The 23,756-nt window shown below is 37.6% G+C and overlaps 2 protein-coding genes across 4 annotated transcripts; both read left to right on the forward strand.

Annotated features, from left to right (window-relative positions):
• The first annotated feature begins 4,789 nt into the window (after nucleotides 1-4,789).
• Nucleotides 4,790-14,750, forward strand: LOC103721913 (PH, RCC1 and FYVE domains-containing protein 1). Of its 2 annotated transcripts, XM_017846478.3 has the most exons (10): nucleotides 4,790-5,099; nucleotides 5,932-6,270; nucleotides 7,020-7,106; nucleotides 7,229-7,318; nucleotides 7,462-7,548; nucleotides 7,669-7,788; nucleotides 8,749-10,755; nucleotides 10,908-11,054; nucleotides 12,203-12,621; nucleotides 14,294-14,750. In XM_017846478.3, the coding sequence occupies exons 2-10, from the start codon at nucleotides 6,223-6,225 to the stop codon at nucleotides 14,454-14,456; spliced, it is 3,168 nt and encodes a 1,055-aa protein (XP_017701967.2). In that variant the 5' UTR covers nucleotides 4,790-5,099; nucleotides 5,932-6,222; the 3' UTR covers nucleotides 14,457-14,750. The 2 variants fall into 2 exon arrangements, with proteins under 2 accessions (XP_017701967.2, XP_038970943.1); XM_039115015.1 differs by lacking the exon at nucleotides 4,790-5,099 and having other exon boundaries at nucleotides 5,268-6,270.
• Nucleotides 14,751-15,173: 423 nt separating this feature from the next.
• Nucleotides 15,174-23,340, forward strand: LOC103721924. Of its 2 annotated transcripts, none has more exons than XM_008812313.2 (5): nucleotides 15,174-15,613; nucleotides 17,893-18,065; nucleotides 22,131-22,314; nucleotides 22,584-22,693; nucleotides 22,807-23,340. In XM_008812313.2, exons 1-5 carry the CDS (start codon nucleotides 15,542-15,544, stop codon nucleotides 22,886-22,888), a joined length of 621 nt encoding a protein of 206 aa, XP_008810535.2. In that variant the 5' UTR covers nucleotides 15,174-15,541; the 3' UTR covers nucleotides 22,889-23,340. The 2 variants fall into 2 exon arrangements, with proteins under 2 accessions (XP_008810535.2, XP_008810541.2); XM_008812319.2 differs by having other exon boundaries at nucleotides 22,587-22,693.
• The last annotated feature ends 416 nt before the right edge of the window (nucleotides 23,341-23,756 follow it).

The raw sequence follows: 23,756 nt of genomic DNA on the forward strand, positions 1-23,756 counted from the left end.
ATGCAAAATATCATACACAAAATAACAGCAGACAAACAAGTGTACTTGTCCCCTTTTTTTATGGTTTCTTAGGAAAAGAAACCCGATCTACTTTACGTGTTCAAGTATGTATCCAGGCAGGTGAATTTTCATTCCTATCTTCCATTTTGTAACATGACAATTATAAATGCTGCATTCATGGACTCCAATTTGCTTTGCTTTCGTAAGCAAATTTAGTTTCGGTCTACTTGTCACCTCTCACATGAGCATGACCAAAACATACTTGATCAATTCTGACAGATTTCTACTTAATCGAATCTAAGTTGCATCTTCTTTGATTTATATTCATATTCGAGTACGAGCAGGCTTTTTCGGTGGACTACACCCACTTGCCATCTTAGCTAGGGTCGGTTTTCAGTGTGCAGCTATAACGAATTGTGAATTTGGCTGCATTTTCTTGAATTCATTCATGATGTGGATCTAATATGTTTAGGTTGTTTCAGACTGTACGCAATTGCGAGCAACCGCGATACATGTCGCTTCTGTTCACGGGCTTCAGATGGCCCCACATGAATCACCACCTCCTTCACTCCACCATTAAAGATGTCTAACTGGTAAAGAACTAGGACCACGACAGTTCTCCATCAGTTGGAAGGGGAAGACTAGGGCGTGACCACGGGGGTGTGGTGGTGATGGCGGCGGCGGTGGTGGAAGGGAGCTAGGGCGAGAAGCTACCATGAAATCTTTGCGACACGACATCTATATACAAGGATTTGAATTATTTAATCAGATAGGCTTTTGGAGCTTGATGAGACAGGCTCTTCAAGGGTCCATTCACGCCCCATTTTTCCGCATGCTTCAGCCTCGGGACAGAGGGAGCAAAGGAAGAGGTGCACGGCTTTTGAATGGCAATAAATTATCCTCCTTGCATGTTGCTTGCTGAAACAATGGGTCCCTTTCGGCAAATGGGAAAAGCTTCTTTTATTCTTTCTTCATTCCATAAGGCACCATCAATCATTTGGAGACAGGCGGTACCGAATTGCATCAATTTATCGCAAAAGGTTAGGGAGCGAACCAGCCTATTCCTGGGGCGAGAGAGCGATCCCCAAGTTTGCCTTTCCTGTGGCTGTGGTTCCTCACTTCCTCTGGTCGACCATGCACGATCTTCGGCAAAAGGATTAATTTCCTGTCCCTTCAATCTTTTTCTATTCCATCCTTTACGGCAGCAGTGCTTGCTTATATTTATCCGGAAACACTCAAACATTGAGTACCCAAATTTTAGCACCTTTTGTCATGCTCCCAAGTCCGCGTATGCATTGCATCAAGCATCGTTTCGGAGGATGTTCCAAACGAGAGGTGCATCCCAAATGTTTGACTCGTCCAATTAGGATGGTCGATGAAGTAGGGAACCTGCCATGGTCCTCTTGAGCCCCACTATTGAATGAACATCCTTTGTTACAAGACTTCCCATGTAGTAATGCTCTCCAAGTCATTTAAGATGGCGAGGTCGGTCTAAGCGGCCGACGCAGGTCGGCAAAATGGGAATGTTCTGATGGTTGCTTAAGAAGGTGGCACCGCCTGGCGCCTGCAAAAGTTGAAAGAAAACCATGCAGGCGAGGAGCCATTATATTATTTCTTGCCATTTGCCTATGGCGGTGGGTTGCGAATCACAGTATAACTTTGCACCACATTTCTTTAAAGATAATTTTTACAGTGTTTCATAGGATTGCGAATCTCCTGTCATCAATTTAGGACAGCATGCATGGAAGGCCCTCCTCCTCTTGGCTATTGACATCCTCGGTGCCAAGTGTACGTATCTTGCAGGAGGGTAGTTTATTGCTGATGGAATAATGACAAAAGGATCGGTCAAAGAAAAAAAAAAAAAAGACAAAAGGATCGGTGAGCTTGTCATCTACTCTATCGAGCATATGGACCACGACGGATACTTTTGCTTACCTTCCGGCGCCTCGCGTGCTTGAGAGGATAACCGACCGATATGGGAAAATGTTGATAGTTTTGTTTTGGATTGGGTCAATTCCTTCTCGGCTGCATACTTTTACTGGGGACTGTCTGCTTAAAAATCTTATGCCATCACTGCACTTTTTGACCGGCGCAGCTTCTTCCAAGAAGTTAAATAGGTGGGTCGTGGGTGGGGTTTGGGCTTGGGATTTAAACAGTCCGAAACAAAAAAAAAAGTTTTAAAAGGTGATGGCAATTGCCCATGTGAGTGGGTCCAAAGTTGCCTTTGTTTTCTTCTTCTTTCCTTTTTGTTGTTTTTAGTCAGTCTCGGACTTCCATCTCATTTCTTCTTAACTTTGCCGGCTTCCTCTACATCAGCAAGAGAAATTTCCTTTTATTGTTTCATTTCTTTGTTGCATCTTGCACGGCAGTAGCTCCTCCATTGATTTCTTTATTTCGTTTATGAAAAGGAAAAGATTCAATCACTCGTTCAGTACATTTATGTAATACTAGACAGGTTAAGAACCGGGAAAAAAGAACCCTCATAATCATGCGTAGTTGCAATTATAATTTTTTGCGAATGAGGAAGAGGGAAGCTATAGTTGGTTTTGGGTCCATATCTCTTGGTCAAGATCATCTAGTCTTCTCCTGTTTCCAGTTGAAATATTGTATTAAAGAAACTGCAAGCAGAGCAGTTCAAGCCTTTTGATGAGCAGGTTACTCTGGAGTCATCGCAGGAGGTGGCGGACTAGAATCTCATTTGCCACGATTTTGATCTGCGTCTTGTAGCGGACTACCAGTTAATGAATTGGTTAAAATTGCGTCTTGGAATTTCACTTCATTATCTACTTCTCATTAGCGAGTTGTTTCCTTATTTTCTAGTTTTACCCGGCGGTTACTCCTTTTAAAGAGGCTCGCCAGTCGCCACACCACTTATGTTTGTATATATTCATTCATCAAAATGGATGCTGTTTTTGCCTGTAATTCATTTGCTTTAGCAAAGGGAATGTTCCTTGATTGCCTTCTGCTAGTTTTGAGAAGGCAAAACGGGGAAACATGGGAACCTTTCAGCGAGGGGCGTACGGGGCCGGCGAGGGCGCAGGAGAGGGCGTGCCTTCCTCTCTGCCTTCCAAACGAAGGGACGGCTGAACTAAACATCCGACACACGGCATGCCATACATCTAACACGTGGCGTACTGATTACCCCACTCGTGACATGTCCTAAGCGGACCTGAACTCCCTCCATTGCTATCTTGCCCAATAATTTTGAATCAACTCGAGTTACCGAGCAAGCAGGTGAAAGAAAGCGTGATTGAAGACCAGCTACCCTGGAAAACATGATAAAAAAAAAAAATTATGAATGGAAATTTGATCTTGCACAGATTTTGATTGCTAACAAAAAGCTTAAAAACATAGATGCCAAGCCTCCTAAGGCATCCATATCTAAGGACTGCTTGAGGTTGAAATAAATAGAATATTCTAAAAATACAATATTTTGAATATATATTTATTAAAACGGATGATTCATACGGTTCTTAAATGGATATATTCAATAAAATTACAAAATAATAAGTTTCGGAGCACTCTAGGAAACTCTCTCTCCCCTACAGTATCTCATCCATTTTAGTACCTTTTTTTTGATGATAAATCTTTTGAATATGTTGGACTTGAAGTTTAGAAACAAATTTTAAGCTTGAGATTAGTCACCTACCCATGTGAATTAATCTAGGTTTCCCTTTGTAGTGCGAAGAAACTACGTTAGTTGCTTGTTTGAAACTTTGGATGACACTGATCAAGATTAATATTCCAACTCCTTACAATATCTTGGCAAATCTTTTGTTTGAATAGCAATGCTCAAAATTAATCTCATAATTCCCAGCAATATCTTGGCATATTTTACAAAGTTATGAAACGGTGCATTAAAATCTTCTCCACTCCAAATTCCATCTTTTTTTTTTTGAGCAGAAATTATATTGGTCCTAAAATCATCGGTGGGTAACCGAACTGAACAGAACTTGAAGCAGAGGATCTAAGCGTTTTGGTGCTGCAAAGAACATCATCCTATCAAGTATAGCTACAAGAATTTCTACTGGTTTACATGAAACAAAATTTGTGTCTTCACATTGGCAGACATTCTAATCTCAACAAAATTTTGCACCACATTTAATTCACACACTTACCAGATGAACGAATTAAGAGTTTAGAGAATTTGGAGTAGCTAAAAATAATTAAAATTTCCTGAGATATCATGAATACAGCTCTCAGTTAAACTAGCTCGTGCATGGAAATCATATCCGGTCGTTGGGGATTTTCAAACTCAAATGGATCACTCACTTTCTTGGTTGTAATAAAGCAAGCAACGATTTCAAGATACCATGAGCGAAGAATATAGTATTGGCTCGTACTTCCCTTCTTGGATGAAATAAGGCATCAACACACCAAGTCACCATCTTGGGCTTTAAGCCAACTAGGATTGCCTGGCTTTAGCTTAGTTAGATCATATATCTCATCGAAAAGGTTTACAACAATTATACAGCATCAAGAAGAGGCGCAGCACGGGAAAAAATTAACAGATATTAGACCATATTACTTGTTTTAGCGTGTGGAAACTTGGGCTTTGGAAGGCTTGGAAGAGGATAACGTGGGCTGGGTCCTAGCCTCCTCCGAATCCACGGCCCATGATTGTTTCTGAGATTGAGAGTCCGACGATCGTATGGTCGAAATTTTATCTGGGGTCATGATGAGGCTCGCCCCTGGAGCCGCGTGTATCGGGATTTACGACACCATGTTTCCCGCGAAAACCGAACGCGATCCCAGCAACATAAATAACCCGTTCAATGGCGCTCCAGCTCCCGAATGCTCTGATAACGGTCAATCTGTATGGGAGTTCGCATCCACCATCCGCGAGCAAAAACATCGGCGGATCCCGATCCTGCATCTCTCCTCTCTATCCTTCTCCTTCTGGTAGGAGAGAAAGCTCTGCGCCCTCCGGAATTCAGATTTCTGTATAAAAAAAAATTGAAAAAAAGGATAATTGTTCTTGGCCAAGGGAGTCGATCGATCGCAGGTATAAAAATAAGGACCCAACCCTTCGTCCACCCCTTGTTCTATTCCTCTCTCTCCAGGAACCGAGAGAAAAGACTCCTAAATTTCCTCTCGAGGTATTGTGCTTTATTTTCCTTCCCTGGTTTTAGAATTATCAGTCTATTTGCTTTTGGTTTCTAGATTTTTAATTGATCATTGGTAGGAATGTGGATTTCTTGAGGTTAGTTTATTATTTTTTTGCCTAATTTGTCTTTGACTGGCGATTTATTTTTTGATACATAAATTTTATGAGGTTTGTTAGTTTTGATTTTTTTTCTTTGTTGTATGTTTTTTTCTCTCATTTATATCTGATCTTATCTGCACCGTCTGTTGGTTGTTTCTTTTACCACCGGTTGTCCTGATCTAGCTTTGGTTTGTGTATATTGGTTTTGATTCGTTTAACGGAGTATCTTGTGTAGATTTTTTTGACGTCTCTTTGGTTTTTTTTTTTTTTTTTGATCTGGTTCGTTATTATAGATCGGTGAGAGTCGGTTGACGATTGAATTTTCTTTATGTTTGATCAGCTAATTTTATCTTCTATTCTTTCCATGAGTTTCTGGCCCTCTTTTATTTTTGCTTTATTTGTTATTTAATCTGCTATTTCAAATCAAAATTTTCTCTGTTTTTAGATTATAAATTTGTTTTGTCGAGATCTGCTCAGGTCCGTATCTTTTTCACTTTTTGGGTCACTGATTGTTTTTTTCATGGTTTTTGCTATGATATTCTCAGGCCATGTTTGATTTAAGTTTTGTTTAACTTGTACTTGCTTTGATCGAGTACAAATTTATGCGCGTCGGTCCATTGGATCGAACTATCCCTGTTTAAAAAAAGAGCAGGAAAAACAAAAAACCCTGTTTTACTTTTCAAAGATTTCTCTTCTAAATCTCAAAGCACTGATTAATCTCTCAGAGCACGAACTTGAATTTAGAGGCGAGCGCTTGGATCGATTCATTATTGGTGTCTTCTTTTATCAAGAGAAGGGACTGGGAAAAAGCTTGACGCTTGGGATGGGATGACATCGGAGTGGTGGAGCTGTTGCTGATTCCTCGAAGAGGGGAGGAAAATGATTGGAAATTGATGATAGCCTTGGGCGGGGCCGGGAGGGGAATCATCTATGGAGACAGGGTTGCCGGATTCGCCGCCACGACGACGGATGAATGATTTCAGAGCTGTTCCTCCCCGAGCATCCTCTCAGATGGAATGGCAGATCCGATCAGCTATGGGAATCCCGAACGCGACACTGAGCAGGTTAGTCCTCTTCCCCGCCATCTTGGATTCTTCACTTTCCGTGGATTTCATCCTTTGTGTTTTAGATTTTGGTAACATGATCTCGAAAGTAATGTCTAGGATCTCTTGATGAAGAAAGAATGTTTCTTGAACTAAAAAGATCAAAAAGTTGTGATAGATCGCTCATTATTTGTTCCACTTTAGCTGGATCCCTGGAGCATTTGATCATTTCTTTGATCCAATCCATATGCCTCTACGTTCTCTTCCAAATTACGTGTTTCATTTACCTTTATTTATTTCTATGTTAAAAACGTAGAAACTTTTTAAAGAATTTTCTATGTCCAAATGCATATCAGTTTGAGCTTTTCAGTAATTTTAAGAATTTAACGCAGTTTCGTATCTCAACATTAGAAATGGCAATAATAGTGAGCTAGGAGTTTATTGATATATTTATGATGTACCACTAATTTTTATTAATTTCGCTATTAATCGCAGTTGAAATGATGGTTGAAAGTTGACGAATGGTTGATCTTGCTTACCAACCGAAATTTAATGCTTGCTTGCTTTCTGAAATGATTTAATGCTGCCACGGGATAGATTCAATCTTTTTCAAATTTACCAATGGAAGAAGTTCAGTTCCCTGTGGCATGTAGACAATTTGTAGTGTCGTGGATCCAAAGCATATCATCACTTACATTGATAAAATAGTTGATTGCTATGGTTGGTGGACCCTTTTCCCTATTCATTTATTTTGTTGCTCTGTTTTGAAGGCACTTATTGCATTGAAGAAAGGCACGCAGTTAATCAAGTATAGTCGCAAAGGAAAGCCTAAATTTTGTCCATTCAGAGTCTCTAGTGTGAGTTATAATGTTATTGTTATTATCGTCACAGTCAATTAGAAGCTTTGATATATGCAGTTGATATATGTTCAAGGTACATGCATGAGTCCATGTCATTTTTCATTTCATTTTGTTCTCAGGATGAAACAACATTAATATGGTATTCGCATAAAAAGGAGAGGACTATCAAACTAGCTTCTGTCATACGAATTACTCTTGGTCAGAGAACAGTAAGATTCCACTTTCTTGGGAGTTTAGTAATTCTAATGCACATGTATATATAAGAAAATTGAATAATATTTGCACTTTGTAATGGCTTTTGATGCAACTGTAATTTGCAATTAGGATTCTTCTTGGTTTCAACTCTCTGCAGGCTGTTTTTAGGAGATTTCCACGCCCCGAGAAAGATTATTTGTCATTTTCTCTTATATACAAGAATGGTGAACGATCTCTAGATCTGGTTAGTAGTTATTCTTTAAATCCTAGTATTCCCATTTTGTTAGAGAACATATACAGTTCTCATAACTTTGAACGTCAAACTTAACTTTATGATTATGTTTTAATTCTTCCCTCTACATAGATTTGCAAGGACCAAGCAGAGTTAGAGGTGTGGCTGGCAGGACTTAGAGCACTGATTTCTGCAGGTCAACGGAGACATTCTAGAATTGACAGCCAGAGCGATGGAATATTGTTTTCTGATGTAAGTTTGTATATTTGCTTACAGTGACTGTCATGCCTGAGCCTTTTAAGTTTATGAATATCTGAACCTATCATTATTTAGGCAGCCTCAATCAATCTAGTGTGCACCACTACAGGATTCTATTGGTTAGATAATTCTTTCTTCTTAGTTTATCTCCTATTAAGCGAAAATAGTTTCTTAATATATATAGTTAAGTTCAGCTTGCATCTGAAAATATATAGAGGAATCTCATGAATTTAATTTGGCTATTGTTGTTCTCCTTTTGTGGACTTATTAGTCGTCCAAATCTACCACTAACACAGATTACTGGATATGCTGGTGTTTCTTAGTTATCTAGTCCTATCAGAATCTGCAAACATGACCTGACATTTTTGAAAACTAGACACTATAGCTGAGAATTTATTTTCTCAGTATTCATAGACTTGGGAGTTTGTTCTGTTCGAGTATCTACTCCCATAAGTGTGTATACAAGGTAAAGAAAATTTAAATGTTGGATCAAAACTAAAATTGAGACACATAATTTTAACCGAGAAGTTGAAATTGATTAAGGAATCACTTTCCTCTGATAGCTAAGAGGACCCTTTTCAATGTTGATTACTGTGTTTGTGGTTCATGGATGGATACTCTACCAATTAGATGTGAAACCTATTTTATGTTTTAATAACCCATACCCATTTCCAGATAATGCAAACCAGGTAGTTTGCTTAACTTCAATGGGGATAAGTTCTAATTTGCTCATAGTCCTTTAAAGTTTCCAAACCAGAAACTGTGATACCTCAGCTAAAACTTCCGTGGAATTATTTTAATGGCAGAAAATTGGTCATCATTAGTTTTCCAAACCAAAAACTGTGATTTTTTTCCTAAACCTAAATTCTGAAGAGTCTTGTACCGCTCAATAGTTTTAAAAATTCGATGCAATTTCTGTGATTTCTACTCAATTATTCGTCTCTCTCTTTTCAGGATAGTGGAGAATATAGTCGTCCTTATGGTGCATCACTAGATAGTATTTCAAGCATTTCCCGTAGTTTAAACACAAATTTTTACACTCGTGAGCCTTCTTTGAGTTTACCAAGGTCAGATGTGGGGTCAGATCGTGCAAATATGCAACTAAGATCAAGTAACGGAGATAATGTGCGACTTAGTATTTCAAGTGCCCCTAGTTCCTCCAGTCAAGGTTCTGGACCAGATGATATTGAATCTTTAGGTGATGTTTATGTTTGGGGAGAGATATGGTCTGACGGGATCATATTAGATGGATCAACAAACTCCTTATCCTCAAGAACGGATGTTTTACTTCCAAAACCGCTAGAATCGAATGTAGTTTTAGATGTTCATCAGATAGCATGCGGTGTTAGGCATGCTGCACTTGTTACAAGGCAAGGAGAGGTATTCAGTTGGGGTGAGGAATCTGGTGGGCAGCTCGGTCATGGAAATGACAGAGATGTTAGTCGGCCTCGTCTTGTTGAGTCATTAGCAGTATGGAATATGGATTATGTTGCATGCGGTGAGTATCATACTTGTGCTATATCCACTGCTGGCGACTTGTTTGCTTGGGGAGATGGTGCTTATAACACTGGACTTCTTGGCCATGGCACTAACGTCAGTCATTGGATTCCTAAAAGAGTTTCTGGCCATCTGGAAGGAGTTCAAGTTTTGTTTGTTGCATGTGGTACATGGCATTCAGCACTTATTACTTCAAATGGAAAGGTATTCACATTTGGCGATGGAACATTTGGTGTTCTAGGACATGGTGACCGGGAGAGTGTAGCGTACCCAAAGGAAGTTGAATCTTTGAGTGGATTAAGGACTATTAAGGTAGCATGTGGGGTGTGGCATACTGCAGCTATTGTTGAGGTAATGGGACAGGTGGGTGTTAATGTTATATCTAGAAAACTGTTTACCTGGGGTGATGGAGATAAGTACCGTCTGGGTCATGGTGACAAGGAAGCACGCTTGGTCCCTACTTGTGTTCCTTCACTTATTGACTACAACTTCCATCAGCTGGCATGCGGGCACAACATCACTGTGGCGCTTACAACATCTGGGCATGTTTTCACAATGGGAAGTACTTCTCATGGTCAGCTAGGAAATCCTCAATCTGATGGCAAGTTGCCTCGCTTGGTGCAGGATAGATTGACAGGTGAGCTAGTGGAGGAGATATCTTGTGGGGCTCACCATGTCGCAATATTGACATCAAGAAGTGAAGTATATACGTGGGGAAAAGGTGCTAATGGAAGATTAGGACATGGTGATGTTGAAGACCGGAAAACGCCTACTTTCGTTGAAGCTCTAAAAGATAGGCATGTTAAAAGTATATCATGCGGTTCAAATTTTACAGCCTGCATTTGCATTCATAAGTGGGTGTCTGGTTCAGATCAATCAGTTTGCTCAGGGTGTCGGCAGGCATTTGGTTTCACCAGAAAGCGGCACAACTGTTATAATTGTGGGCTGGTACATTGCCATGCTTGTAGTTCCAAAAAAGTGTTGAAAGCTGCACTGGCACCTACTCCTGGCAAACCACATCGTGTTTGTGATTCTTGCTATTCAAAAATTAAAGCAGCAGAGGCTGGTAATCCTGCTACTTTTATCAAGAAGATTACAACTCCTCGCCGATCCATTGATGGCAGGGAGAGATCAGAGAGGGGAGAAATAAGATCTTCAAAGATACTATGGTCACCTCATGCTGCAGTAAAGAATGAGGTCAAATCAGATTCTCAGTCTGTAAACAGAGCTTCCCAAGTCCCATCGCTATTACAGCTGAAGGATATTGCTTTTCCTAGCTCATTGAGTGCACTTCAAACTGCTTTAAAACCAATTGTTACTTCTGCACCCCCCCCTGCTTCTCCATACACCAGGAAGCCAAGTCCCCCACGCTCTACGACTCCAGTATTTTCTAAAAGTGTCATTGACAGCCTAAAGAAGACTAATGAACTACTAAATCAGGAAGTCTTGAAGTTGCAAACCCAGGTACGCATGAGTTAGCAGATGTTCTTCCAAAACCATGATATCAAGATTTGATTCTGTTTCGTTAATATATCCTGTTACTTATAGTTATTTTAAGATAATATTCTCCATCTATATTAGATTTGTGCACCTCTTGAGCATGACTTCTTGTGTAGGTCAAAAATTTGAAAGAAAAGTGTGAAATTCATGATGTAGTACTGAAGAAATCAGAGAAGAAGGCTAAAGAAGCTGCATCTTTAGCTGCAGAAGAAGCTGCCAGGTGCAATGCTGCAGCGGAAGTCATCAAATCTCTGGATACTCAGGTATCCTTGACACTACTTTTGCTAGTCATCTTCTCTGTTCTGATTTATTTATGTCTTTTATCTTCATAAAATGGATGCTGTTCTGACTTAATATACATACATAAATGCATACACAAATATGTGTATGTGTGTATGTATATATATTGTACCACATGGAATGATTTATATATGCAGGTATGTGTATATTACTGCTCTGTTTAGTATCTATCAGTTTCTATACTTTTCTGATGATATTGCTTTGAAAATTTAAGATCTCAGTTGAGATAGCACCTGTATCATTATCCCTGTCAGAAATCTTCTGTTTATTTTTTTTAATCCATTCCTTATTCTTCAATCGAGCCTCGTGGATTCAGCCATCCTACCTGAGAATCATGGTATCATTTATGGAGTGATTAAGATATGCCATGTGCAAGATGAGAATAGTGCTCCTACATTGTTTAGCTACTGCTTTCAGCATTGATATAATGTTTTCTGACCTATGGACATGTAAACACCTGCATGTATCATAGACTACCTTGTTATGTCCTTGGGAATCTGAGCAAGAATTACTAGTATGATTTTATATCAAGAAGTCATAGATACAGATACACCAAGAGTTTCTCTCTATATCTGAATGCAAGCAAGGTTTTCAGGGAGGATCCCATGAATCAAAGTTTTCAAAAAGGTATCGTTTAAATACTGATTTCAATTCCGCATCCAGAGCTTGTAAATGTGGGTGCAAAGGTCATACTTTCTTCCAAAATAGTTAGTATTTTTCCTATGATATACCATCATTATTGGTAAGCACCCGTATGGTGCTGGCTTATACACACATATTTGCCTGTACAAACACTTATTGCACTTGCATGTTGAAGTACATGCAACATGATAAAATTAAACCATTATATGAAATCTCACTGAATGTGGGTTGTGAAGAATCCAACATATTTAGTGCTCAGGTTGCTTCACTTGATCCTACTGTATCACTCAAAATTTGAACATCGTATCTTCATTGACTTGATCTACAAAAATAATTTTTATCTCTATGGATGCTTTCAGTGCAGTATTTCTTTCTTAAGTTGATAAACGACTAAAAAGAATTGTATACTTCTAATGAAATTACTGTTTCTTGATCTAATGTTTGTTGGCTGCTTTTTTTGGTTATGAAGCTGAAGGAGATTGCAGAGAAACTGCCCCTTGAGGTTAGTGACAACATAATGGTCATGCATGCTCAAGTAGAATCGTTCTTAAAGACAACTGAAAATGGCAAGTCGAAAGTTTCTTCTTCCTTGGTTGTAGAGACTTCAGAAAATGATCAACCTCACCCAACCAATGAGGGAACATCTGACATTCACGATCAGAAAATAGAAAATGTTAGGGATGATTTAGAGTTATCACAAAATGCAGTTGATGGTGGCGGTCACAATGATAGCCAATCAGCTGTTGCTGCTAGCAGGGAGGCTACTGCTCACCATAGCATAGAAAATGGCCCAAAAGCAGAATCAACAGAGCAGTTTGAGCATGGTGTATATGTGACTTTCATTCAGTCTTCGGATGGTACCAAACTTTTTAAACGGGTCCGATTCAGGTATGCATCTTATAAGAACCTAAGAGAAAATTCATTGCCATTCAAATGTCGCATAAATAGATATTTGCCTTTTTTACTGAAAATATATTGCTAGGATTAAGAGTTGCACTAGCTCCAGTCAAGTGAGAGAAAATTCATTGCCATTCAAATGTCACATAAATAGATATTTGCCTTTTTTACTGAAAATATATTGCTAGGATTAAGATTTGCACTAGCTCCAGTCAAGCGATTTTTATCGCTATATCATCATATATCTGGGCTGTTTCTTCATTATGTTTCTTCATATATCGGTACCTCTATCCAAGTTTGTACTTTTTCCTGAACTCACTCCATCCTCATGTTTTTTGATTTCTTATTCCATGCCAGATTGCATAATCCTAAAAATATGAATTCCCTGTTCTTTACATATGTGGGCATAACCTTTCTTGTTTCATCATTTCGTTCTAAAATGTCAATCGTCATTCTCTGCATAAGGTCAATCAATCATGTGCAAGTGCAATAATTTTTTGCTTATGATGCTAGGCTCTGGACAGATGTTATTTGCCCTTGGTGCAATTGGCAGTGTATTGGTGTAACAGCACAAACCCATATGATGGCAAATTTTCTGTAAATTCTGTGTAACTCTGAATCTTGCAAGATATCTTTGTTCTAATTAAGCAAGCATGTTCATTGTGAACTCAGGATGTCTCAGGCTCCAAGTTACACCACAGATACGCCAGTTAAAAATAAATCAATGGATTTATGACTGTTGGATGTATCTGGACCTTTATTCTATACCTTATATTTACACCCAAATATAATTTTCTGTATCTTTCTGTGCTGCCCATCGAACCCAATTTATTATACTATTATTAGAAATAATTCCATCATATTCCCTGTTGTGCCAGCATGTCTTCTCCCCATTTGAGTGATTAGACTTGCATGTTGTTAGACTAGGCAAGTTTACACATATATAGTAGAAGTTAATAATTAAAGCCAAAGAACACAGTGGTTTCTATTTGACATCCCTGATCTCTATGCAAATAAAAAAGATGGAAGATGGTTCTATTGACATGGCAGCCGGTTATTGAAAAAAAAAAAAAAAAACTATGAATTCAAGATGAGAAATGATCCATTTTTGTACATGTTTGCATCAGAGTTTCAAGAATCAACACAGGTTCTATCAGATACCTTTTGCCTTATTTCATGTCAACTTATATCTATGTTTTTATATCTAAATCCATCTTCTTGCTCAGTTTTCAATTTGACCTTGACAAGATTGTCTTTTTCTTGATATATTGCCAAACCAATAGGCTTCACTACTACCAATATTGATCCAGACATCATGAATATGAGCATCAATAGTCGAAACCTTCAATATCGTAAAAGAAAGTTTAACCAGTCTGCAGTTAGCTACCAGCGCCCTATGTATGAAATATATTTCGCTATAACTTTGAACCCCAATATCAGCTAAATTAGTGTATTTGTGATATTGATAGGTTATATGACATCAATATAACTCAAAAAAAAAAAAAAAGGAAATCCTACAGCACAAGTTATGCCTGAGACAGGGAGGGAGGAATACATGTCAAGATACAACTTATTTGAATTGCTTGATCATTACAAATGAGCACATTCTTGTAATACGTTCTTACACATCGATTCTCATATATGTATTTGATGGCTTGTACAGCAAGAGAAGGTTTGCCGAGCAGCAAGCAGAAGATTGGTGGAATAGAAACAAAGAAAGGGTGTTCAAAAAATACAACTATCCAGTACAGGGTGCACCTCCCACATTACCTGCAAGTGCATCTCCAGCTGAGGATGAAGACGGAGCACCATCTTCTGAAACTTAGCCTTTTTCTGTAAGTTGGATCACATAACAATGGATAAAATCCAATAGCCCTCGAGCGCTTATGAAAGATTTTATCTGAATGTGGGAGGTTGTGTGGGTGTCCTTCCTACGGCTAACAGAAAGCTGAAATATTGCCGGGGAAGAGACGGCAATTATGACAGGAGGTTGCAATTTTGTTCTCTTCTTTGAGTTTCGTCCCTGACCGAGGTTCTGTCAGTTTGTTGTATAACCGTTAATATCGAATGGTTGAAAATCAATCATTCAACTCAATAGCAAATTATTTATCTTTTATCTAGATATTGGATACCAAGGATTTATTTCGTTTGCAGAGTGAGATGAGGAGAAAGAGTATAGTCAATAAAAAAAATAAAAAATATCTTTCAAAAAAATAAAAATATAACTATTTTATGAGAATAAGTTCATCGTATTTGATAGAAAAAAATTCATGTAAAATTTAGATAAATTTGATTTTTACCAGTTGAAAATTTAAATAATTTTTTCTTAAAAATACTTTTAAGCTTTTAATAGAATAAAATAAATTATATATTTTTAAAAAATATATGCTCAATTAAATATAAATTATTTTGAAATATATTTTTTTATAAATATATAACAATTATTTTTTTAATATTATATATTTGGATATCATTTTTTAAAATATTTCAGTAAAAAAAATTTCTTCCGGCCGGTCCTAACTCCTTTTTCTTTTCCCTCTCGTCAATCATCCCTGTCCGTCCGCGTATTGAACGACACGTCTGGCACACACGCGTAGATCCGTCGAAAGAAACGTGGCATAAGATTGTCCAAATAACTCTTGCATTAGTAATCAAAGAGGGAAACACTACGATGCGTCGAACGACGGATCACCGTAAAGTTGTAAACAGATAGTTTTTATTAACGAAAACGAAAAAATTGGGCGGAAGAGAGGTACTGAAAAAAAAAAAAATCTTTTTGATCGAGAGAGGTACTAAAATCAAGGCACTCAAAATCGAAGCGAGCGGACGGTGAGGAAAAAAAGGTGGGAGTGGGAAGTGCGGCGGACGCCGACGACTGATCCACTCGGCTCCTCTTCCGCTCCCTTTCGCGATGGTGTCTCTCTCGACGTGGGTTCGCTACGCCGCCACCAAGTTCGAGTACTCCGTCGTCCTCGGCTGGAAGGTACGAGACTATCACCGTCCTCCTTTCTCTCTCTGGTTCTCTAGGGTTTTTTTTTGTTTCTTTCGCTTCCCATCCTCTCGTTCTTGCCGTTCGAAATCCAATCTTGATTTGGTTTGCGCTCGCAGTAGCTCTTATTTGCGCTCCCTCCCTTTGCGCGTTGCCCTCGTCTGGGCGTTCTTGATTTTGGTGTCTGGGGTTGCGGACGTGGATTTGTTTGGGTTTGACCTTATCGGGGATGTCATGGGTTTCTTGTAAGCGTTCGCAATTTCTGGTGGGATTTGATGCGTCTAGGTTTTACTTGATTGTCTTTTTTGTTATCATGCTCTTGAGTTAGATTTCTCGTTTTCTCGTTTTTTGGAATAGAAAAGAATGCCTGCCCCTCATCTATCTTGAATTGCATGAATGTTTGCGGTGATATATGGTTCGGCGAGTTCTGATGTCTCTTGTAATTTTAATGGGTCTTCTTGATTTTTTTTTTTTTTTTTTGGAGGGAGGGTCTTCTTGATTCCTAAATGTGGAATTTCTTGGTTTCTGATTTGGGTCTCATCTCTTTTGATACAATACTGGTTAGTGATTACTTCTCCCCATTCGGTTTTCATGATCTCGTATTCCCTTTTAATGCTGCAATTAGCCAGCTTTCCTTGATTTCTTCCTTCCCCCCCTTATTGTAAAAGATTTTTGTTGGGTTTTCAAAACATTGGCAAGGACATTCTTTGCTGTTACACATTGTTTGGGATTCTAACACTGCAAATATGTGTCGACAATCTGTTTTCCAGTTCCATATCTTTATTCCAAATACTCTGATAGGCTGTTATTCTCTTTTATTCATTCTCTTTTACTATTGCTCATTATTAGACCCTGATCTAGCAGGGACTAATGTGGTGCTCAGCGAAGAGATATTCACGTAAGATTTTTTTTTAAATGGCATGCTATTACCTCATGCATGATCTGGGGTAACGAATAGTCTATGATTTCATAAGAGATGATCCGGGAACTTATCAAATGAGGGGGAAAGATTTTTTTTAAAAAAACATGAATATCTGGACTGACACAAAGATGACTTCCGAGGATGTTGGTTGTATTTCTCTTATGGTATTATGGATGGAGCACAGCATAAGAGTTGGAAGATGCTTAATACATTGAGAATAGTGGATGGCTAATTTTAGAAGGATTATTTGTGAACCATTAAAGGGCTATTTTGATTTGCATTGACAGTTTGATGCCATGCCTAAGAAACCGAAACAATAATAGAATCACAGTTTCCCGATTTTCTTTTTTGTGGGGGTGGGGTGGGTTGGAATAAGTAGCTGTTTGCTTTTTTGCTTGTAATCTAAATGTTGACAACCTTATAATGATTTTTAAAATTCATGTCATGCTAGCATCTTTTTTTACATAAGGCAACCAAAATCCCACCTATGATGCTCATGAAAAATTCTGAAGATTGTTGGTTGTAAGAGGATGGGGTGGACTCTGCTTAGTTGGTCTCCTCTTAGTTAGTTTCCATTTCCAGCCCCACAGTTCCCTATAAGAAACCATTATTTGAAATATAGAAAACATAGATAGCACATCTAATACCAAATGTTCTGGGTTGTGGTTTCAAATACCTTCCTATGGGAAACCTGGAAGGCATGAATCAGAATAATTCTTTGAGGCACTGATAAGTCACTTAAACTAGTTCTCTCTTACTTGCTCTTTATGTAGTTATATTGCCTTCCATATGGATGGGACTTTACTGCAATCTTGGAATGCTTCTAGTGAGATTCTCATGTGCATTTACTATAAAGTGAACTTGTTTTTATGTTAACAGATGTAAATAATAGTAATATCCACATATTTATACTATTATTCAGGAGGCCAGCTCTAGAGCTCATGCCCTTTGATTATCTAAGGCCTAAAACATTCATAAGCACTAGGGGAAAGGTCTACTGCCTAGTCACCACCCCAGATTCTTTAACTACATGCACATAGATTATTCTAATGCAGTTAATGCTATGCTCGATGTTACTTCTATGAATATGGTAGCCATGTTCCAGCAGATATTGGAAACTGACAGGTGCTTACCCTGCCCGTACCTTGTACCATGTACTGGAGCCAGAGTATGAATTTCAGTAAATGTCTTATGATTCCTATTCTTGTGATTTTTTTTCTCATGTTATTGTTCCATGTTGATGGTTTTGCTCTGAATTTGTCTATAATGTAATTTTTCTTTTGCAAGTTAAAATGATACTTCTATTCTGAGAAACATGGGCCTTAATTTATCTATTTCTGTTACAATGCAGAAGTATAATGTAGGTCAAATCAATGGAAGAGAGTTAAGTGATGCTATTTGGGAAAAATTTTTCCAAGGCAAGCTGACCTTCTTTCATTGGAATAAAGGAGAAGAAATGGCACCTACTGTTGCTGGAGATGGAGGAACTCTTCTTGTCAGAAAACTGCCTTTTCCAGCTCCAACGTATTTCCACCTCTCCATGTTTATTTTCTTTCTTGATTATTAGTCCTAGAATTCTTTATAGTTATTTTGGTCTGGCTTCTATTGATTTGTTGGAAAGCAATTTTTGATCAGGCATTCTGCAGTTTTGCTTGCCAATTTTGAGAAAATATTCTCTTGTAATAACTAACTAGTTTCTCCTTATACTTTGGGTTATTTTTTGATATTCATCTTGCAAAGAACTCAGTTATTTTTTCGTTGCTACTGCTGCTGCTGCTTTCATCGTTGTTGCATTTGTTGTGCGTGGGCAGCTAGGAGTCCTCCAAAATTCTGTGAGCCCTTCATGTTACTCAATTGTACCTTAATATTTCCATGAGCTACAGGATTTGATACTCTTGCTATTTCTTTGTTTTCAATTATCTCACTATAAGGAAAACTTTATTGGAAAGTTCTGTATACCTTCAGATTTTAACATAACATTTATATTCCAATAATAATTGATGTGATGGCATTTCATGCATATAAGCTCCAAATTTGCAGCTTCTTGACAGTTAGAAATATTCTGGTATTGCTACTTGAATTATACATGTGTACATGTACCAAATTTTCCATGGGTCATTTTACTTGGGCATGCTATATCCCTTCATGGGCATTTCCCTGTACTGGAGTTTTACAATGGATTTTTTTGACTCAAATGGTAGTCTACAATCCAATTTGTTTGTCTACTGCTCTTCTGATTAGTATTTTTGAAATAAGGAAATTTATGTGACTTGGCATGATAATTTGGAACTAGTTTGATAAATGAAGATGCCACAATGAGCTCCCTGATTTCAAGATCGAGTCATTTATTACTATCCCGCATGTTGTGTTTTTTGAGTTCGCATGGCCCTTTTAAACTAAATAAGAATTGCTCAAAGAATGATTAGATGGGAGTCCAAAAACGATTAAAAGGTTTCACATTTCTTAGATTGTTGCCTTTGATTGTCATCTGTCCCTCTTTATACCTGTTCTAGACCTTTAGTTCATTCTGTGGATTGAAAGTCGTGAACAAAGGTTCTTGCTCATGTATTGTATGTCTTTAAAGTGTTTTTAGTTAATGAGACTAAATCAGAAATTTACTGTGTACGACTTGAGGCTTACTAAAATGTTAAAACCTGATTTGGTAATTGAAGTTGACGAGTTGAAGGATGACTGACTTTTGAACTGAATTGCATGGGGCTTGCCTGGGCACTTTGGCTATGCTATTTGCGGGGACAATATGACAACCTTCACCTCAGTCAACAAAAATCAATACTCTTTTTTGTGGGCTACACTCCAGCAGGTTATTACCAAATGCAAAACATTTGTTCTCTAAAGCAAAAGTTGGCTTTAGTTATTGAAACTGGAAAACTACACACCAGCTAGCTAGAAAAGTTGGCTCCAACAAAAATCAAGCTTTTAATATTAGCTAGAATTTGCAAAAACTACACACAAATTGCAATTTTTTATAATGTCAAGAAAGATTACAACATCTCAATTTTTTTCCATTTCTGTTAATTTGTCAAGAGTAAGAGTGTTTTATGGACCAAATGGCACTCTTGTATACTCAGGTATGTGGGAGCCATTTCCAATAATCCACTTGGAAGGTGTAGAAACCATGGGTGTTTGTATTACATATAGGAACCACACTTGATTTGATTTTTAGTTATGCATATATATAAATGTGAAAAGGGTAAGATTCCAAACTATATAGTGGGTTTTCTTGCAAGTCTAATATTAGTATTACCATTTTGAATATTAATATTGAGGGGGTCTTATACAACTTGCAGGGGAGAGTTGTAAGTGAAAATTTTTAACTTACCTGTCAAAGTTAATACATTCCAGTGACCCTTAGATACAATTGAATGTGTTTTGTCCTCTCAATTGAGTAATGGTCAGTATAGGACTATTTTTTATCAGCCAAGTGTAACAAACTAGTAAGTAGTAACAATATGTTCATAAATATCCAAGATATATAATTTAGGATATGACTGCTTATCTTTATGTTCTTCTTGGTTTTTTGGGTTAAATTATAGTCTGCCATATCTCTTAGATCCATAATTCCAATCCATTCATGCCATCCAAGAGTTGGATCAAACAGATAAAACTGGTTGGTAATGAATTGTCAATATCTTATTAGTGATGCCTGCAAATAGGAAAGACTGGAATTTCAATTAGAGTTACTTGATGAGAAGCTGTTTTGTAATTTTTACTTTTTCTTTAGATGGTGGTTCTGAAAATTACAACAGTAAGTCTTATAGCAGAATTGAAATTAGCTGTGTAGGTTATATGCAATGCCTGTCACATATTACAGAGGCAAGCATAGACAATACATGATGATGCACTTCCTATGGATGCATTAATTCTATTTAAGTGCTTGTGGTTTGTCCTTTAAACATTTCTTTATTGCTCTGTATTTTCCGTTTTTACCACATTTTCTGTTTTATTTTTTGCATATTAATATGGCATAGGGATAAAGAATGACATGCCTTAAGGATACTTTCTAGACATGATTTCTTGTTTATTACATAGTATAAGTGAACCCTAGTAGTAAATAATATGTTGATGTGTCTTTGAATGGGAGCATGCACCATAATATGTTTGACACTCCAATATGCACTCATTTCATAATTCTAGATGAAGTATGTATCCATATCATGACAGCACTAATTAACAGTGCAAAAGCTACCTAAGACCGAGTCATGATGAAGAAACACAATTCAGATAACTGTAGTCTTTATTTATAGTCCTGTCCTGTCTGCAAATGTTTTATTCGGTTGATCTCTTCGTTAGTCTCCCTGTTTTTGTTCCACAGGTCCATCTTTTAAATGAATAAACTGAAGAACACAAAAGCTTTCCACAATCCTTGACTGATGTATACTTGGGGCTTGCAATAAACAATATAGATTAGTATTGAGTGCTAACCCATGAGTAGGATGTACAGATATGGGTTACGAGATGTGCATATAGTTCTTTGAGCACGATGCCTTTCTTATCATCTTTATTGGGATATATCAGCCAGCATTTCTTTGTGTAGAGGAAAAAAAACATAAAAAATGTTGGTAACTTTCACTATGTATTGCTTGCCATGCTAAAGTTTACCATAGATAATGATATAAGTCACAGACAATCATAATGGTTATCAGTTATTCATTTCATTATAGATGATTAAATAATGAATATTGCATCATATGGTTGGACATCTTTACATAGAAAATTATATTTGTATTGTTTCGAAAATCATGTTTTCCAGATGAACTTGTGGTTTCAGTTTTATTTTTTTTGGCTTGTAGGTTTCCTATTTGACCTGCCTTTTGAAGTGTAATAATCTTAGATCATGAATATTGTGTGGTAAACCATTTTTCAATTGAGTTCTATATTATTCTCCGAAAAAAGTTGAATTCTATGTTCATCAAAAGCGATTAATAATTTGAAAGATCGCGGCCATCTGGTCTTAATATTTTTAGGGTGCTAATATTAGCAAACTCATGAGGTTCTATTTCATAATTTCTCTGGCATGCATTCCCCATATCTTCATAGCATTATTTTGTGTTGTGGCTTATCTATAATACATTTTGAGAGTCAACACGGCTCTGCAGAATTTTTTATGTAGAGATGCTACCTTGCTTATTTTATTTGTCTGGATGAACAAGAACTTTCTAATTGTAGCCGAAGAGAATTGCTTTAATTGCAAAATTTCATCTTTGTTCATGATTGTATCGACCCTTGTGTTGCTTCCCCCCCCCCCCCCCCCCCCCCCCTCTATTTTTGACGCAAAAATGGGAAAGACCACCTACCATTCATTAAGAAAATGAAGGGTACATCAGAGAGCCTGAGAGGCCAGATTACTTGTACTATTATGTCCGTAATCTGCCATTAAAATGAGATAAGTACAAAAGATGATTTTAGCAGTGGCTCCTGTACAACATATGATGTTGTTATTCGTAGGTGTTAAGATATTGACATGTCTTTTTGTTTATAAAGCTTCCCTACTTCCCATCCACTGATGTTCTTGTTTGTAAATGTTCTAATTTTTATTATTTATTTATTTATTTATTTATGTTGACATAGGCAAGTCTTTGTGGGCGATGTTGTTTTGTTAAAAGATCCTGAGAAATCTGATGATTATCTTGTTAGACGATTGGCTGCCATAGAAGGGTATGAGATGGTATCCGCTGATGAGAAAGATATGCCATTTATTTTAGAGAAGGATCAGTGTTGGGTGCTGTCAGACAATGAATCTTTAAAGCCAAAGGTACTTTTGCTATTGCTTTGCGCAACCAACCATATCCAAGTGCATATGATTATCAAATAATGTCTAAGACAATATTAGAGAGGCTTCTAAATGATCATGTTTGCTATTGGGCATTCCCAAAATTTGGAATGTATGAGCAACAAGCCTTATTTAATCCCTTTGGATTTGCAGCATGCACAAGTTTTCGCTATTTAAGATTTGGTGAGCACAAGTTTTTGTTGTCTTAATGTATGTCAATCTGCATGCTTATTTCCATGTCCATCTGGTAGCAGGAAGCCCGGGACAGTCGTTTGTTTGGTCCTGTTCCCATGACTGACATTGTTGGTAGAGTAGTCTATGCTTTGCGGTCAGCTGTCGATCATGGTCCAGTACTGAACAGGTACAATCAAACAGAAAACCATTGTTATTTTATTTGTGTTTCAATCAGCCTTTTGATGTTTTCAAAAACTTTGCATAACAATCTAAAAGTCTATGCACTTTACTCATGTCCAGTCGTCCGGCAATGAAACAAGATTCATCCGTGTTGGCGGTGGAGTTGGATGTCGATGAGATGACAAAGAGTACTAAAATGTAGGACACGTTCCAGGATCTATAACCTTTCAAATGGCTCCTATTATCTGGGTGCTGTTGATTCTTGGAAAGAACACCAGTGAAAGTCCTTCGATGTTTTGCTGGGTGAGAAGAGGATTTGTCTGCAATTTTCATCTGTTGGCTAAAGTTTATGCGGGCTGCTAAATATTAATTTTGATTCCACATCAGAGATCTGGTAGGCAGCAGTATAAGTTCATCCTATGAGCTTTTTAAGTATAAAGTTTCCAGTCCAGGTACAATTTTGAAAGTAGACAAGTTCTGTTTTGCTGTGTATTTGAGAAGTTCATCAAACTAAATGCATGTGCATGATTTAAATGCATGTGCATGATTTAAATGCATATGCATGTAATAATTTCATTTATACTATTGAAGTCTTCTGGCTTGATCAATGACCAGAACTGTGAGACAATCGGGCGTATCCACCTGGCTTTTAACTTTTAACTCATTCCTTGTTTATTTGATGTTCAACCTTGTTTTGCAAAGGTTGGTTGGTTTGATGTTTTATCTCTAGAACGTCTTGTTTTCTGGAGGCTGGTCTCATGATCCTTCACGGAATTCCTATTTTAGCATCCTGGTCTGACAGACGGATCAAGAAGGTATTAGAGGATTAGGCCTGTATTTTATACTTTTGACTTTTTTTATTGGTATATTATACTTTGACTATATACAAAATTTTAAAGCATCATCTAAACAGTTAGATGGCACCATAACTAACCAAAAAAAAAGAGAGAGAACATAACTGATTGTTATTCGACGTTCAGGTTGTGATCACGTTGGCATTTAGATTGTTCTGTCAAGTTGAAATGACGTTTCTTCTAATGATGCCCTATCATAAGGGGACTTCTCCATGT

This window comes from Phoenix dactylifera, chromosome 17 (assembly GCF_009389715.1).
Source record: "Phoenix dactylifera cultivar Barhee BC4 chromosome 17, palm_55x_up_171113_PBpolish2nd_filt_p, whole genome shotgun sequence".
Classification (NCBI taxonomy): domain Eukaryota; kingdom Viridiplantae; phylum Streptophyta; class Magnoliopsida; order Arecales; family Arecaceae; genus Phoenix; species Phoenix dactylifera.

Excerpts from the sequence above, each read along its gene's own strand:
- LOC103721913 (XM_017846478.3), top strand. The coding sequence starts at position 6,223 with ATGGCAGATCCGATCAGCTATGGGAATCCCGAACGCGACACTGAGCAG. Across the intron at positions 7,789-8,748 it reads ATGGAATATTGTTTTCTGAT|GATAGTGGAGAATATAGTCG; the intron begins GTAAGTTTGTAT and ends CTCTCTTTTCAG. Across the intron at positions 12,622-14,293 it reads TTTAAACGGGTCCGATTCAG|CAAGAGAAGGTTTGCCGAGC; the intron begins GTATGCATCTTA and ends TGGCTTGTACAG.
- LOC103721924 (XM_008812313.2), top strand. The coding sequence starts at position 15,542 with ATGGTGTCTCTCTCGACGTGGGTTCGCTACGCCGCCACCAAGTTCGAG. Across the intron at positions 15,614-17,892 it reads CCGTCGTCCTCGGCTGGAAG|AAGTATAATGTAGGTCAAAT; the intron begins GTACGAGACTAT and ends GTTACAATGCAG. Across the intron at positions 18,066-22,130 it reads CTGCCTTTTCCAGCTCCAAC|GCAAGTCTTTGTGGGCGATG; the intron begins GTATTTCCACCT and ends ATGTTGACATAG.